At 49.2% G+C, this 15,971-nt stretch overlaps 1 protein-coding gene across 1 annotated transcript in view; it reads right to left on the bottom strand.

The window, feature by feature from the left end:
• Nucleotides 1–410: 410 nt before the first annotated feature.
• The window catches only part of si:ch211-57n23.4 (immunoglobulin superfamily DCC subclass member 3), a 48,879-nt gene continuing 33,318 nt past the window's right edge, over nt 411–15,971 (bottom strand). Inside the window, exons 6-14 of the mRNA XM_060820624.1 lie at nt 13,435–13,593; nt 6,596–6,764; nt 3,739–3,989; nt 3,096–3,260; nt 2,335–2,523; nt 1,345–1,449; nt 1,129–1,261; nt 605–752; nt 411–518 (exon numbers count right to left, since the gene is read on the bottom strand). Of these exons, the coding sequence (XP_060676607.1) occupies nt 411–518; nt 605–752; nt 1,129–1,261; nt 1,345–1,449; nt 2,335–2,523; nt 3,096–3,260; nt 3,739–3,989; nt 6,596–6,764; nt 13,435–13,593 (1,427 nt within the window). The remainder of the gene's footprint in view (nt 519–604; nt 753–1,128; nt 1,262–1,344; nt 1,450–2,334; nt 2,524–3,095; nt 3,261–3,738; nt 3,990–6,595; nt 6,765–13,434; nt 13,594–15,971) is intronic.

Raw genomic sequence — 15,971 nt, 5'->3', positions numbered from 1 at the left:
CTTTTCAGCCAGCTTAAAATATTTGGATGTATAGAATATTTAGTTCTAAACTAGGAGCTGTTTAACTCAGTCTGCAGTGAGACAGTTTGAGAGGGTTTTTCTCTCACTGCGGTTCGAACCAATGACTCTCGAGGTAGTTGTGTCAGTCACTGGATGTGGAGATCTTACTAAAAATGGCTCACATTTAAAACATTCATGTCAGTTGAGGTAGGAATCTTTGGAGTGTCCGACTGCATCGGGTTAGTACGAACAAATTCCGTTAAAGCTGGTTCTAGACTTGTTAAAATCCCAGGTAAACCTGATTTTTAAAAATCTGGTCTCAAACCCACATCAGATCTTTGGTTCAGAGGAAAATACAAAGAGGAAATTGAAATGTTAGGAAGGTGGAGCTGTGTCTCTGCTGGAGGTTCTCAGGGTTTGGGTCCTGTTGGATGTTGCTCAATCACCACCTGAAGCTGACTGGAGGAACACTCTCGATCATGACCGTTCTCTGAAACTGCATCTCCGTTCTGAAACTTCTTAAAAGGTGAGAGGAGAGTGGCGTATCAGGTACACACGTGATGGGTAATTACTGATGCAGCAATTATTCTGAAATTGGTCTTACCCCACTGACAAACTCCGTCATCTCCATCACTCTCCCAGCTTCATCCTTTTTATCCAGCTCCACGTGGCCATTCTGCCCCTCTTGACTCAGGCTGTGTCCAGCCTGTGGGACTGTCCAACTCTCTTTGATACCCTTACACCCAAACAGACTAGAAGACACGGAGACAGAGTGAGCACATCAGCTAATCTCGTACATGTCCTCTACAATCCTCTTCCTCTCACCAAGCTTGGGCAGGAAATTTGAGATGAGCTGAAAGGTCTGTTTGTGTGCTTCATGACTAGCACCTTCTCAAAGGTCCCCTCCTCAACTGTCACTTCCTTTTTCTCCCTTTCTTCATCCCTCCACCCTCCCCCCAACATTATCCTCATACTTCCCTCTCTTTACCCTTTCACCCTTCTCCCCTCTCCTTTCCTTCACTCTCCCCTCCCATTTCTCCTCCACCCCCTTGCCTCAGTCTTTTCCCAGGCTCCTCCTTCAGCCCTTTCCGCACTGTGTCTCCCCATCCTCCCGCCACATCCCATTACCTTCTCTGGTACCCCAGCATGAGGATGAGGACACAGAAGATGATGCAGGCCATTCCAATGTGGATCCCGACCACTATGCCAGTCAGTGGGCTCTCTGTTGCTGCCTTACAGTCACAGGGGGGAGTCTGTGGGGCTGTAAGCATTGACATGGCTGTTAGTGAGTTGTCAGTGTACAGATACACAAAATAGATGCACACACAATTACAATACACATACCTGGCAACTCAGCATTCTCCCTCAGAGACACGTATCGCTCCGTGCTGTTTCCATCTCCATGCTGGTTGAAGGCTGACATCTTAATCTCGTAGAGTGCCGAAGGTTCTACAAAACAGAATCCGAAAGCCCAGCTCAAGCAGACCAAAATAATTCAAAATGCTACCTAGCAGGAAAGTACTCTAAAGGCCAGGCACCATCAATCTTAAAAGCACTTCTGTAAGGGCATGTTCTGCTGATAGAGGGTCAGTGGTGAGGGAATGCCACATTGGTGAAGGGAATAATGCTGAAGGAGTGCCACACTATCGAAGGGTGGGGGGGGGGAGTCAGCGCTGAGGGAGTGCCGCACAGTCAGGGGGTCAGTGCTGAGGGAGGGCCACACTGTCAGGGGGTCAGCGTTGAGGGAGTGCCGCACAGTCAGGGGGTCAGCGCTGAGGGAGCACCGCACTGTCGGGGTGTCAGCGCTGAGGGAGTGCCGCACTGTTGGAGGGTCAGCGCTGAGGGAGTGCTGCACTGTCGGGGGGTCAGCGCTGAGGGAGTGCCGCACTGTCGGGGGGTCAGCACTGAGGGAGGGTCAGACTGTCAGCATTGATGGAGGTCCTCACTGTCAGGGGGTCAGCGCTGGGAGAGCACTACACTATTGGAGGTGTTGTCTTTCATACACAATGTTAAATCATACACTGTCTACTCCAGTGGGATCAAAGGGATCATACACTCCAGCTGAGACAAAGTGGTGTGTTCCCCCTTCTGTGCTGCAACAACCTATAATTCTTTATGTAAGAATCCAAATACATCCTCTTCGTAGTTTGGTTCTGGCATTCTGGTATGTATGTGTCTGAGTGTAAGTGAGAGAGAGAGTGAGAGAGAGAATGTGTGTGTGTGAGAGTGTGTCTGTGTGAGAGAGATTGTGTGAGTGTGAGAGTGTGTGCATGTGTGTGTTGGAGGTCGAGGGGAAGCCTCAGGTGTAGAATCCTGCCTGCTGTTCTCACTTACCCAGGTGTGTGATGGTGAAACTGGTAGCACTGCTGGACAGCAGCGTGGGCCCCAGGAGCTGGGAGCTCTGCACATTTCTATAATACACCTTGTATCCGTCAATCAGGTCCCGACTGTGAGACAGCTCCCAAAATAACTGCACTGCGGAGGAGTTCAGCACCCGGGTGAAGAATATCACAGCATCTGGAACTGAGAGTCAGAGAGAGAGAGAGAGAGAGATAATGTCAGGTTTTGTAAAGAACGAGAAATAGCAAAATGAAGCAGCTTTGAATGTGGCAATGAAGTATGTTAATAATAGCAACTAATGAGACACCAGACTTTGCAGAACTAATTGTCTGCTAAGACAGTAAATCATCTCTTATTTCAGCCAGTCAACTGTGGGAGGCATCACCAGACATGCACAGGCCCCTGGTATATCAAGTTTGGGAGGGGCAGGTGATTGCTGAAAAATGTGTTGCTAGAAAAGCGCAGCAGGTCAGGCAGCATCCAAGGAACAGGGGAATCGACGTTTCAGGCATAAGCCCTTCTTCAGGAATGAGGAAATCTATGATTTAGTAAACCTCCATCAGGTTCTCAACCTCCTAGGCTGCAGTGAAAAAGTCCCAGCCTATTCAATCTCTGCTTATAACTCAAACGGTCACCATCATCCTGGTAAATTTCTTTGGAATCCTCTCCAGATAAATAATATCCTTCCTTTAACAGGGAGACCAGAACTGGCCACAGACATCTCTCGAAGGTTGACACAGATTGACTATCTTTACCTTGCCCTGCTGTGGTGGCAGTGACCAGTTGAGAGGGACTGCTGGCTCCGACTGGGGAGTAGGATTTGATGTACATAGAGTAGGTTGTGGCAGGTTCCAGGTTGGTGAAAACGTGCTGGAATGCAGTCTTACTGACAGCCTCTTGAAGCTCCCTGCCTTCCTCATCTGGAGATTGAACACAGGCAACATATTAAAGTTCAGGCTCCGGATGCTGTGAAATGGGATCCGGATGTTGGGAATCAAGGTTTGGATGTCAGGAATCGAAGTCCAGATGTAGGGAAACAGGGCCTGGATTTAGGGAAATGTTGGGAAGCTGGGAGGCAGACATCAGAAAATGCGGTTGGCTGCTTTTAACCAGGCTCTGGATGTCGGGAAACAGGGTCTGAACATCGCGATACATACATCAGGAATCAGACATTAGGAAAGGGGTCTAAATGTCAGAAATCAGAGTCTGGATGTTGGAAAATGGGATTAGGATGTAGGGGAGCAAGATCTGGATGTAAGGAAATAGGCCAGCCTCAATGCACAGTTGGGGTGGTCTGGACTCTGGATGGGGAAGGGGGTTTGCTCTCTCGGAGGGGGGGCGGGGGGAGAGTTCTGGGCTCTCGGGGGGAGGGGATGTCCAGGAACAGCAGTAACCTACCTGCAGCCCGTTGGATATGCAGGACATAACCGATGATCTCCTCAGTGACACTGTGTGCTGGCTCTTTCCAGGATAAACGGATCGCGTTGCGAGACACAGCTTCTGCCTGTACGTCACCTGGGGGTTCGGGAAGCTCCTGGGAGAGAGCGACAGCAAGGCGTGCACTTGCCTGGTTAGTACCTGCACTGTTCTTGGCAATACATTGGTATATGGCTTCGTCGGATGGAGTGATGTGGTTTATAATCAAGGTGCTGGACAGGAGAGATGAGAGGTACTGATACTCAGGTTAAATCCAACTGCACGATGCCAGTCTCCTGCTGAGGCCACTATACCCCAACAGGGACACAGCCCACTCTTACACTAACTGCCCATTTCCATGTGAGAACACTACCACAGTGGTCAGGTCAGACAGACAGCCTGAAACTGCCCACAGATCGGAGCTCTGAGATTCACAATTTACAAACAAATTAGATTCCCTACAGTGTGGAAACAGGCCCTTCGGCCCAACCAGTCCACACTGACCCCCCGAAGAGTAACCCACCCAGACCCAATTCACCTAATCTGCACATCTTTGAGCTGTGGGAGGAAACCAGAGCACCCGGAGTTAACCCACACAGACACGGGGAGAATGTGCAAACTCCACACAGACAGTTGCCCGAGGATGGAATCAAACCTGGGACCCTGGTGCTGTGAGACAGCAGTGCTAACCACTGAGCCACTGTGCCGCCCCTAAACAATCAACAGCTGTCAGCTAATCCAAATACGATTTACTCAGGCCCCTCTTGGCAGGTTCAATAGAGCAGAGACTCGGTTTAAAAGTCCATTTCAGCTTGAACTCTGATTCTGCACAAGACAGAGACCATCAGTGTGGAGGGTCAGCACTGAGGGAATGTCACAGGTCTGCGCAGAGGGAGCAACACACCGTCTGAGGGTCAGTGCAGAGGGAGCAACACACCGTCTGAGGGTCAGTGCAGAGGGAGCAATACACTGTCGGAGGGTCAATGCTGAGGGAGGGCCGCACTGTCTGAGGGTCAGTGTTGAGGGAGCACCACACTGTCGGAGGGTCAGTGCTGAGGGAGGACCACTGTCGGAGGGTCAGTGCTGAGGGAGGACCACTGTCGGAGGGTCAGTGCTGAGGGAGGGCCACACTGTCGGAGGGTGAATGCTGAGGGAGTGGGCACTGTCGGAGGGTCAGTGCTGAGGGAGTGCTGCACTGTCGGAGGGTCAGTGCTGAGGGAGTGCCGCGCTGTCGGAGGGTCAGTGCTGAGGGAGCAGGCACTGTCGGAGGGTCAGTGCTGAGGGAGTGCCGCGCTGTCGGAGGGTCAGTGCTGAGGGAGCGGGCACTGTCGGAGGGTCAGTGCTGAGGGAGCACCTCATTGTCGGATGGTCAGTGCTGAGGAAGCGGGCACTATCGGAGGGTCAGGGCTGAGGGAGCGGGCACTGTCGGAGGGTCAGGGCTGAGGGAGTGCCGCACTGTCGGAGGGTCAGGGCTGAGGGAGCGGGCACTGTCGGAGGGTCAGTGCTGAGGGAGCACCACACTATCGGAGGGTCAGTGCTGCACTGTCGGATGGTCAGTGCTGAAGGAGTGGGCACTGTCGGAGGGTCAGTGCTAAGCATCACACTGTCGGAGGGTCAGTGCTGAGGGAGCGCCACACTGTCGGAGGGTCAGTGCTGAGGGAGCGGGCACTGTCGGATGGTCAGTGCTGAGGGAGTGGGCACTGTCGGAGGGTCAGTGCTGAGGGAGTGGGCACTGTCGGAGGGTCAGTGCTGAGGGAGCGCCGCACTGTCGGAGGGTCAGTGCTGAGGGAGTGGGCACTGTCGGAGGGTCAGTGCTGAGGGAGTGCCGCACTGTCGGAGGGTCAGTGCTGAGGGAGTGGGCACTGTCGGAGGGTCAGTGCTGAGGGAGCGCCACACTGTCGGAGGGTCAGTGCTGAGGGAGCGGGCACTGTCGGATGGTCAGTGCTGAGGGAGCGCCACACTGTCGGAGGGTCAGTGCTGAGGGAGCGCGCAATGTCGGAGGGTCAGTGCTGGGGGAGTGCCACACTGTCGGAAGGTCATTGCTGAGGGAGCGCCACACTGTCGGAGGGTCAGTGCTGAGGAAGCGGGCACTGTTGGAGGGTCAGTGCTGAGGGAGTGCCGTACTGTCGGAGGGTCAGTGCTGAGGGAGTGGGCACTGTCGGAGAGTCAGTGCTAAGGGAGCACCACACTGTCGGAGGGTCATTGCTGAGGGAGCGTGCAATGTCGGAGGGTCAGTGCTGAGGGAGCGTGCAATGTCGGAGGGTCAGTGCTGAGGGAGCGTGCAATGTCGGAGGGTCAGTGCTGAGGGAGTGCCGCTCTGTCGGAGGGTCAGTGCTGAGAACAGAGGTGATTGTCTGAGTTGTTGAACTCCTGTTGATGAGATGCTGTTCCTCCAGAGTTACATTGGGCTCCACTTACTGTGGCAGTCCTCAGACAGAACTTCAGCAATGGAAGCACGAGGTGGTGCATTGAAATGGCAAGTCTCTGGAAGGTTGGACCATGCTTATGGACTGAGTGGAGGTGCCCAGCAAAGTGGTCATCGATCTGATCGACAAAAAGGAGGCCACACTGCGAGCATCAGACACTGCTGAGAAGTTGGAAAGACGTGCAAGTGAATTGCTGCTTCACCTGAACGTGTTTGAGGTGATTCTCTGGACACAGAGGATGCTGGGGTGCAGAGAACGGAACACTCTGACCCTGGGAGGGTAAGGGTAGACGTACAGGAAACATGTCAGATACAGAAAAGGGCCCTGTCTTCCACCATCTGGTGGGAGTTTGGGGAGAATTGAATAGACATGGGAGGTTTGTCAGAAGCACAGTTACAGTGTGCTGTCTTTACCTGTTGCTGTGGGTCAGTTTGATGTTTTCACCGGGAGAGGTCAGCTCATTGCCGTTTTTAAGCCAGATTAGATGTGGCTCTGGGACTCCCTGGGCCACACAGGTGAAGACAGCTGTGCTTCCTGCTGGTTTACTGACCGACTGTGGCCACTGGACAAACTCAGGAGGAGCTGTGGACAAGAGACAGAGACAAAGAGAGAGTGAGAGAGAGACAGATCGAGACTGACGGGGGAAGGCTGCAGCTTGGAGGAAAGGCTGACGGAACAACAAACACCTTCCTCTTCTGGAAGATGGAGACTTTAAAAATCATCTCCAATTCTCACTGCTAAGACTGCCTCACGTGACGTGACTTGACCTGACCCCAACACCCGAGTTACTCACTGCAGTACTCCCAGCGTCTGACCTGCTCTTGTAGCCAGTATACTGATGCAGATAGTCCAGCTCAGTTTCAGGATACTGACAGTGGAGGTGTGGGAAGGTGGTATTGTCACTGGACTAGTAACCCAAAATCCCATGCCAAAGGTTCAAATCACACTGTAGCAAAAGCCAACCTGTTGTCGAAACCTGTCAAGGTGCGTCTGGGTCACTCAGGTTCTTCAGGGAAGGGAAATCTGCCGTCCTTACCTGGGCTGGGTCTTCAGGTGACTCCAGGCACATAGGCTCATCCTGAATGGGTATACGATTGGGACGGTTTTAGAGGGACATGAACCAAATGCTGGCAAATGAGACTGGATTTATTTCGGATATCTGGTCGGCATGGACAAGGTGGACTGAAAGATTTGTTTCTGTGCTGTACACCTCTGTGATGGGATTGACTGTTAACAGCCCTCTGGGGGGAATTGGGGGAAAGGGCAATAAATGCTGGTCCATCCATCTCATGACCGAATGAAAAAAACAATTCTGTAATGGCACTGACGTCAAGGGTCGAGGGTTATATTCTCTCTTACAGACTCATACAGCACAGAAACAGACCCTTCAGTCCATGCCAAATATAATCCCAAACTGAACTAGTCCCACCTGCCTACTCCTGACCCATATCCCTCCAAGTCTTTCCTATTCATGGACTTAACCAAATGTCTCTTAAATATCTTAATTGTAGCCGCATCCTCCGGAAGTTCATTCCGCACACGAACCACCCTCTGTGTAAAAAATTGCCCCTCATGTCATTTTTAAATCTCCCTCCTCTCACCTTAAATATTTGCCCCACAGTCTTGAAATCCCCTACCCCAGGAAAAAGACAACTACCATTAATCTTATCTATACCCCCTCATGATTTTATAAACCTCTATAAGGCAGTTTTTTCTATTGGTCAGTGAATTATTTATAGGAGTTGGGAGGTCATGTTGCAGTTGTAAGGGACATTGGTGAGGCCCCTTTTGGAATTCTGGTCTCCCTGCTGCAGGAGAGATGTTGAAACTTAAAAGGATTCAGAAATGGTGTACAAGGATGATGCCAGAGCTGGAAGGTTTGAGCTCCAGGGAGTGACTGAATAGGCTGGGCTGTTGTCCCGGGAGCGTCAGAGGCTGAGGGGTATCCTTATAGAGGTTTATAAAATCATGAGGGGCAAATCAGGTGTACCCTAGAATTCTGTGGGAAGCTAGGGAAGTGATTGCTGGGCTCTTTGTTGAGATATTTGTATCATCGATAGTCACAGGTGAGGTGCTGGAAGACTGGAGGGTGGCTCATGTGGTGCCACTGTTTAAGAAAGGCTATAAGGAAAGGTCAGGGAACTGTAGACTGATGAGCCTGATGTTGGTGGTGGGCAAGTTGTTGGAGGGAATCCTGAGGGACAGGATGTACATGTATTTGGAAAGGCAAGGACTGATTATGATTTGGAGATGCTGTTGTTGGACTAGACAAAGTTAAAAATCACACAACGCCAGGTTATAGTCCAACAGGTCTACTTGGAAGCACTAGCTTTCGGAGCGCTGCTCCTTCATCAGGTGGTTGTGGAGAATAAGATTGTAAGACACAGAATGTACAGCAAATGTTTACAGTGTGATGTAACTGCAATTGTGTATTGAAAAAGACCAGGATTGTTTGTTAAGTCTCTCATCTTTTAGAATGATCACGTTGGTTTGGATAGTCAACATGGTTTTGTGCATGGGAAATCATGTCTCACAAACTTGATTGAGTTTTCTGAAGAAGTAACAAAGAAGATTGATGAGGGCAGAGCGGTGGACGTGATCTATATGGACTTCAGTAAGGTGTTCGACAAGGTTCCCCATGGGAGACTGGTTAGCAAGGTTAGATCTCAGTAATACAGGGAGAACTAGCCATTTGGATACAGAACTGGCTCAAAGGTAGAAGACAGAGGGTGGTGGTGGAGGGTTGTTTGTCAGACTGGAGGCCTGTGACCAGTGGAGTGCTACAAGGATCGGTGCTGGGTCCTCTACTTTTCGTCATTTATATAAATGATTTGGATATGAACATAAGAGGTACAGTTAGTAAGTTTGCAGATGACACCAAAATTGGAGGTGTAGTGGACAGTGAAGAAGGTTACCTCAGATTACAATGGGACCTTGATCAGATGGGCCAATGGGCTGAGAAGTGGCAGATGGAGTTTAATTTAGATAAATGTGAGGTGCTGCATTTGGGAAAGCAAATCTTAGCAGGACTTATACACTTAATGGTAAGGTCCTAAAGAGTGTTGCTGAACAGAGACCTTGGAGTGCAAGTTCATACTCCTTGAAAGTGGAGTCGCAGGTAGATAGGATAGTGAAGAAGGCGTTTGGTATGCTTTCCTTTATTGGTCAGAATATTGAGTACAGGAGTTAGGAGGTCGTGTTGTGGCTGTACGGGACATTGGTTAGGCCACTGTTGGAATATTGCGTGCAATTTTGGTCTCCTTCCTATCGGAAAGATGTTGTGAAATTTGAAAGGGTTCAGAGAAGATTTACAAGGATGTTGCCAGGGTTGAAGGGTTTGAGCTATAGGGAGGGATTGAATAGGCTGGGGCTGTTTTCCCTGGAGCATCGGAGGCTGAGGGGTGAACCTATAAAAGGTTTATAAAATCATGAGGGGCATGAATAGGATAGACAAAGTCTTTTCCTGGGGTAGGGAAGTCCAGAACTAGAGGACATAGGTTTAGAGTGAGAGGGGAAAGATATAAGAGGCCTCCGGGGCAACATTTTCACGCAGAGAGTGGTACGTGTACGGAATGAGCTGCCAGAGGAAGTGGTGGAGGCTGGTACAATTACAGCATTTAAAGAGCATCTGGATGGGTATATGAATAGGAAGGGTTTGGAGGGATATGGCAGGTCGGACTAGATTGGGTTGGGATATCTGGTCAGCATGGACCAAAGGGTCTGTTTCCATGCTGTACATCTCTATGACTCTAAATAGAGTGAATAGACAAGGTCTTTTTCCCAGGGTAGGGGAGTCCAAAACTCGAGGTCATACGTTTAAGGTGAGGGAAAAGATTTAAAAGGGGACCTATGGGGCAACATTTTAACACAGAGCGGTGCATGGATGGAATGGATGCCAGAGGAAGTGATGGGGGTGGGTGTAATCACAAGATTTAAAAGGCATCTGGATGGGTATATGAATAGGAAGGGTTTAGAGGGATATGGGCCAAATGGGACTAGATTAATTTAGGATATGTGGTTGGCTTGGAGAAGTTGGAGTGAAAGGATCTCTTACTGTGCTGTACATCTCTATGACTTTAAGGCTGCCTCTTAGCCTTGTTCTTGTTGGAGACAGTTGTGAACTGTTACCCATGGTTTGCTGTATCCAGACACAGACTGTTTCAGTCCTGGAAACGTGACTGAAAGCCCGTGCTGGTCCTGTCCCGGGAGCTTGCCGGCTCATTCACTGAATCTTGGGGGAGTCAGAGCAAGGTTTTTTCCGATGTGAAGTGAAAGTTAGTGCACCTCTCTAGTCATTCGGACATTAGCGGTCCCTTTCTTGTTGAAATTGTGCATCTGCCAGGTGGAGGTTATTCAAGGTCAGGAGCTGCACCGGACCAGAGTATGTCAGCAGGTTGGAAACGGTGGGAGAGAACGGCAAACCACCCCCAATTCCCAAACTAAACAGCGCTCCATCATGTGCCTTTCAACACAGAATGCCGCCCTGTCTCGAGGGGTCTCCAAATCTCTTTCAGCTGCACTGGACGGGCAGAGCTAATTTATTACATTTAACCAAATGCTAACAATTGATTCTGGTCACTGAGGGCCCCTTCAATTCTCTAAGCCTTCACTCCAGACTGTGTATGTGACAAAGGAAACAGACAGACAATAGGGGCTGGGGAATCTCTCCTCCCCGAACACCCCCTCCCCCAGCCCACACTCCCCATTATCTATTAGCCATTTCGAAGAACTCGTTTTGTCTGACGATTCTTTATGAAGGAGTTCAGGGTGCGGAGGGCAGTGGGTCACGACCTGTCTCAGGGACTCAGTTTAGACACACTCGGGTAATCACTTTGTGTGCCGCAGTTATCCCAGATGTCCAGGCAGCTGTCCGTGAGAAGTCTTTGGGCTTTTATCCTTCTTTTAAATTAAAAAAAAGAGAGAGGTCAGGAAAAGATGGACTGCCCACCTCCCAGACTTCAGCAAGTGCTCAGAGCACTGACTTTAAACTTGGCAAAGGCCCACCCCAGTACCTCTCCAACTTGTTTCACGATTCATCCTGCCCCATTAACTGTTCAGCAGACACCGTCACAATGTTATCCCAAGCGAGCTGTACTCCACAGGCACATAACGTGTTCAAGGGGAGATGTCCAGGCAAAACCACTTACTCCCTGGTACTTCAGCACACACACTACACACCCCCTGTGCTCACTCACACAGTGTGATTTACACACTACACACCCCACACACCCCTCTGTACTCACTCACACAGTGTGATTTACACACTACACACCTCGCACACCCCTCACCCCTCTGTACTCACAGTGTGATTTACACACTACACACCCCACACACCCCTGACCCTCTGTACTCACTCACACAGTGTGATTTACACAACACACACCCCACACACCCCTCACCCCCCTGTACTCACTCACACAGTGTGATTTACACATTACACACCCCACATACCCCTCACCCCCTGTCCTCACTCAGTGTGATTTACACACCACACATCTCACACACCCCTCACCCCTGTACTCACACAGTGTGATTTACACATTACACATCTCACACACCCCTCACCCCCTGTACTCACTCACACAGTGTGATTTACACACTGCACACCTCACACACCCCTCACACCTCTGTACTCACTCACAGTGTGATTTACACACTACACACCTCACATACCCCTCACCCCTGTACTCACACAGTGTGATTTACACATTACACATCTCACACACCCCTCTGTACTCACTCACAGTGTGATTTAACACTACACACCCCTCTGTACACACTCACAGTGTGATTTACACACTACACACCCCACACACTACACACCCTCTGTACTCACTCACACAGTGTGATTTACACACTACACATCTTACACACCCCTCACCCCTCTGTACTCACTCATACAGTGTGATTTACACACTACACACCTCACACACTACACACCCTTTGTACTCACTCACACAGTGTGATTTACACACTACACATCTTACACACCCCTCACCCCTCTGTACTCACTCATACAGTGTGATTTACACACTACACACCTCACACACTACACACCCTTTGTACTCACTCACACAGTGTGATTTACACACTACACATCTTACACACCCCTCACCCCTCTGTACTCACTCATACAGTGTGATTTACACACTACACACCTCTGTACTCACTCAGTGTGATTTACACACTACACATCTCACACACCCCTCACACCTCTGTACTCACACACACAGTGTGATTTAACACTACACACCCCTCACCCCCCTGTACTCTCACACACAGTGTGATTTACACACTACACATCACAGGAGAAAATGCGGGCTGCAGATGCTGGAGACAGCAGAGTCGAAGAGTGTGGTGCCGGAAAAGTACGGCAGGTCAGGCAGCATCTGAGAAGCAGGAGTGTCGACGTTTCGAGCAGAAGCACTTCATCAGGTTGCTCCTGCCCCTCGGATCCTGCCTGACTGACTGTGCTTTTCCCGCATTACACTTTCTGGTACTACGCACATCTCACATAATCCTGTGCTCACATCCAGTGTGATTTACACACTACACACCCCTAACCTCCTGTGCTCACACGCATTGTGATTTACAAATTACATACCCTTAACTCACTGTGCTCACACCCAGTGTAATTTACACACTACACACCCCTCACCCCGTGCTCACACCAATTGTGATTTACACACTACACACATCTAACCCCTGTGCTCACACCAATTATGATTTACACACTACACACCCTTAAGCCCCTGTGCTCACACCCAGTGATTTACAAACTACACACCCCTAACCTCCTGTGCTCACACCCAGTGATTTACAAATTACATACTACTAACCTCCTGTGCTCACACCCAGTGATTTACAAATTACACACCCCTAACCTCCTGTGCTCACACCCAGTGTGATTTACAAACTACACACCCTTAACCCACTGTGCTCACACCCAGTGTAATTTACACAGTACACAGAATACTCACCCCCTGTGCTCACATCCAGTGTGATTTACACACTACACACCCCTAACCCCCTGTGCTCACACCCATTGTGATTTACACACTACACATTCCTAACCCCCTGTGCTCACATCCAGCGTGCCTTACACCTACATACCCTTCAGCCCCTGTGCTCACACCCAGTGTGATTTACACACTACACATCCCTAATCCCCTGTGCTCACACCCAGCGTCTCTTACACCTACATACCCCTCATCCGCTATGCTCACCCCCAGTGTGACTTACACCTACACACCTTGCACCACCAGCCGGCCTTGGGCTGTACGTCGAACCCTGGTTCCTGGTTTGTTGGCTGCACAGACATAAATCCCAGAATGATGTACAGTCACATCAGAGATCATCAGATTCCCCGTCCCAAGCACCTCGATTCCATCCACTCCAATCGAACGTCCATCTGGAATAGGTCAGGACAAAGAAAACTAATTATTACATGCCAGAAGTGAGCCAGGAGTGGGTGAGTAACAGTCTGTGAGGGAGTGACCATATAGTTCAGGCATGAGGTATGCACAGTGTGCAGGAGGGAGAGTTACACAAACCAGGAAGGAGTTATACAGATCAGGATCATGTAACACAGGCCAGGAGCATGTCACACAAAGTCCAGTTACGAATTATAAACAATCCCACAGTGAGTAACACTGTCCGAGAGCAAGTTCCACACATTCCCGCAGTTAGTTGCGCACACTCCCTCAATGAGGAACAGTGTGGGAGCGAGTTCCACCCAGTCCCATGGTGAGCAACAAACAGTCCATAAGACATAGGAGCAGAAATTAGGTCATTTGCCCCATCAAATCTGCTCCACCATTCAGTCAATAGACAATAGGTGCAGGAGGAGGCCATTCTGCCCTTCAAGCCTGCACCACCATTCAATATGATTATGGCTGATCATCCTTAATCAGTATCCTGTTCCTGCCTTATCTCCATAACCCTTGATTCCACTATCCTTGACAGCTCTATCCAAATCTTTCTAAATGAATCCAGAGCCTCGGCTTCCATTGACCTCTGGGGCAGAGCATTCCACACAGCCACCACTCTCTGGGTGAAGAAGTTTCTCCTCATCTCTGTCCTAAATAGTCTACCCCATACTTTTAAGCTGTGTCCTCTGGTTCGGGACTCACCCAGCAGCGGAAACAGGGCTCTGAACAGCTGCAGAAGAACCTCTTTGCTTCTATACTCAATCCCTCTTGTTATGAAGGCCAGCATGCTATTAGCCTTTTTCACTACCTGCTGTACCTGCATGCTTACCTTCATTGACTGGTGTACAAGAACACCCAGATCTCTCTGTACTGCCCCTTTACCTAAATTGATTCCATTTAGGTAGTAATCTGCCTTCCTGTCTTGCCACCAAAGTGGATAACCATACATTTCTCCACATTAAACTGCATCTGCCATGCATCTGACCACTCACCTAACCTGTCCAGGTCACCCTGTAATCTCCTAATATCCTCCTCACATTTCACCCTGCCACCCAGCTTTGTATCATCAGCACATTTGCTAATGTTATTACTAATACCATCTTCTATACCATTAATATACATTGTAAAAAGCTGCAGTCCCAGTACTGATCCCTGAGATACCTCACTGGTCACTGCCTGCCATTCCGAAATGGAGCCGTTTATCACTACTCTTTGTTTCCTGTCAGCCAACCAACTTTCAATCCAAGTTAGTACTTTGCCCCCAATATATGCGCCCTAAATTTGCTCACTAACCTCCTATGTGGGACTTTATCAAAAGCTTTCTGATATATACTGGATCTCCCTCGTTCATCTTCAGAGTTACATCCTCAAAAAATTCCAGAAGATTAGTCAAGCATGATTTCCCCTTCATAAATCCATGCTGACTCTGACCTATCCTGTTACTACTATCCAGATGTGTCATAATTTCATCCTTTATAATAAACTCCAGCATCTTTCCCACCACTGAGGTCAGATTTCCTGCTTTCTCTCTCACTCCTTTCTTAAAAAAAGTGGTACAACATTAGCTACCCTCCAATCTGCAGGAACTGATCCCGAATCTATCGAACTCTGGAAAATAATCATCAACGCATCCACCATTTCTCGAGCCACCTCCTTCAGTACCCTGGGATGTAGACCATCAGGCCCTGGGGACTTATCAACCTTCAGACCTAACATTCTCTCCAACACCAATTCCTGGCAAATATAAATTCCCTTCAGTTCAGGTCCTTCAGCCACTGTTACCTCTGGGTGATTGCTTGTTCCTTCCCCAGTGAACACAGATCTGAAGTACCAATTCAATTCTTCTGCCATTTCTTTGTTCCCCATAATATATTCCCCTATTTCTGTCGTCAAGGGCACAATTTTAGTCATAACCATTTTTTTCCCCTTTCACATACCTAAAAAAGCTTTTACTATCCTATCCTTTATATTTTTGGCCAGTTTACTTTCGTACCTCATTTTTTTCTCTGTGTATTTCCTTCTTAGTAATCCTCTGTTGTTCTTTAAAAGCTTCCCAGTCCTCCATTTTCCCACTTATCTTTGCTATGTTATACTTTTTCTCTTTTAACTTTATCTGCTTCTTAACTTCCCTCATTAGCCACAGCCACCTGTGCCTCCTCCTAGAATCTTTCTTACTTTTTGGAATGAACTGATCCTGCATCTTCTGCATTATACACAGAAATATCCGCCATTGTTCCTCCACTGTCAGCCCTGCTAAGGTATTGCACCATTGCAGCTCCTCCCTCATAGCTCCATAGTTCCCTTTATTCAACAGAAATATTGTCACTTCCGATTGTACCCTCTCCCTCTCAAATTGCAG

This window comes from Hemiscyllium ocellatum, chromosome 50 (genome assembly GCF_020745735.1).
Source record: "Hemiscyllium ocellatum isolate sHemOce1 chromosome 50, sHemOce1.pat.X.cur, whole genome shotgun sequence".
NCBI classification, from domain to species: Eukaryota; Metazoa; Chordata; class Chondrichthyes; order Orectolobiformes; family Hemiscylliidae; genus Hemiscyllium; species Hemiscyllium ocellatum.
Note: the sequence above shows the minus strand (reverse complement) of the source record. Positions and strands in the feature narration are given on the sequence as shown.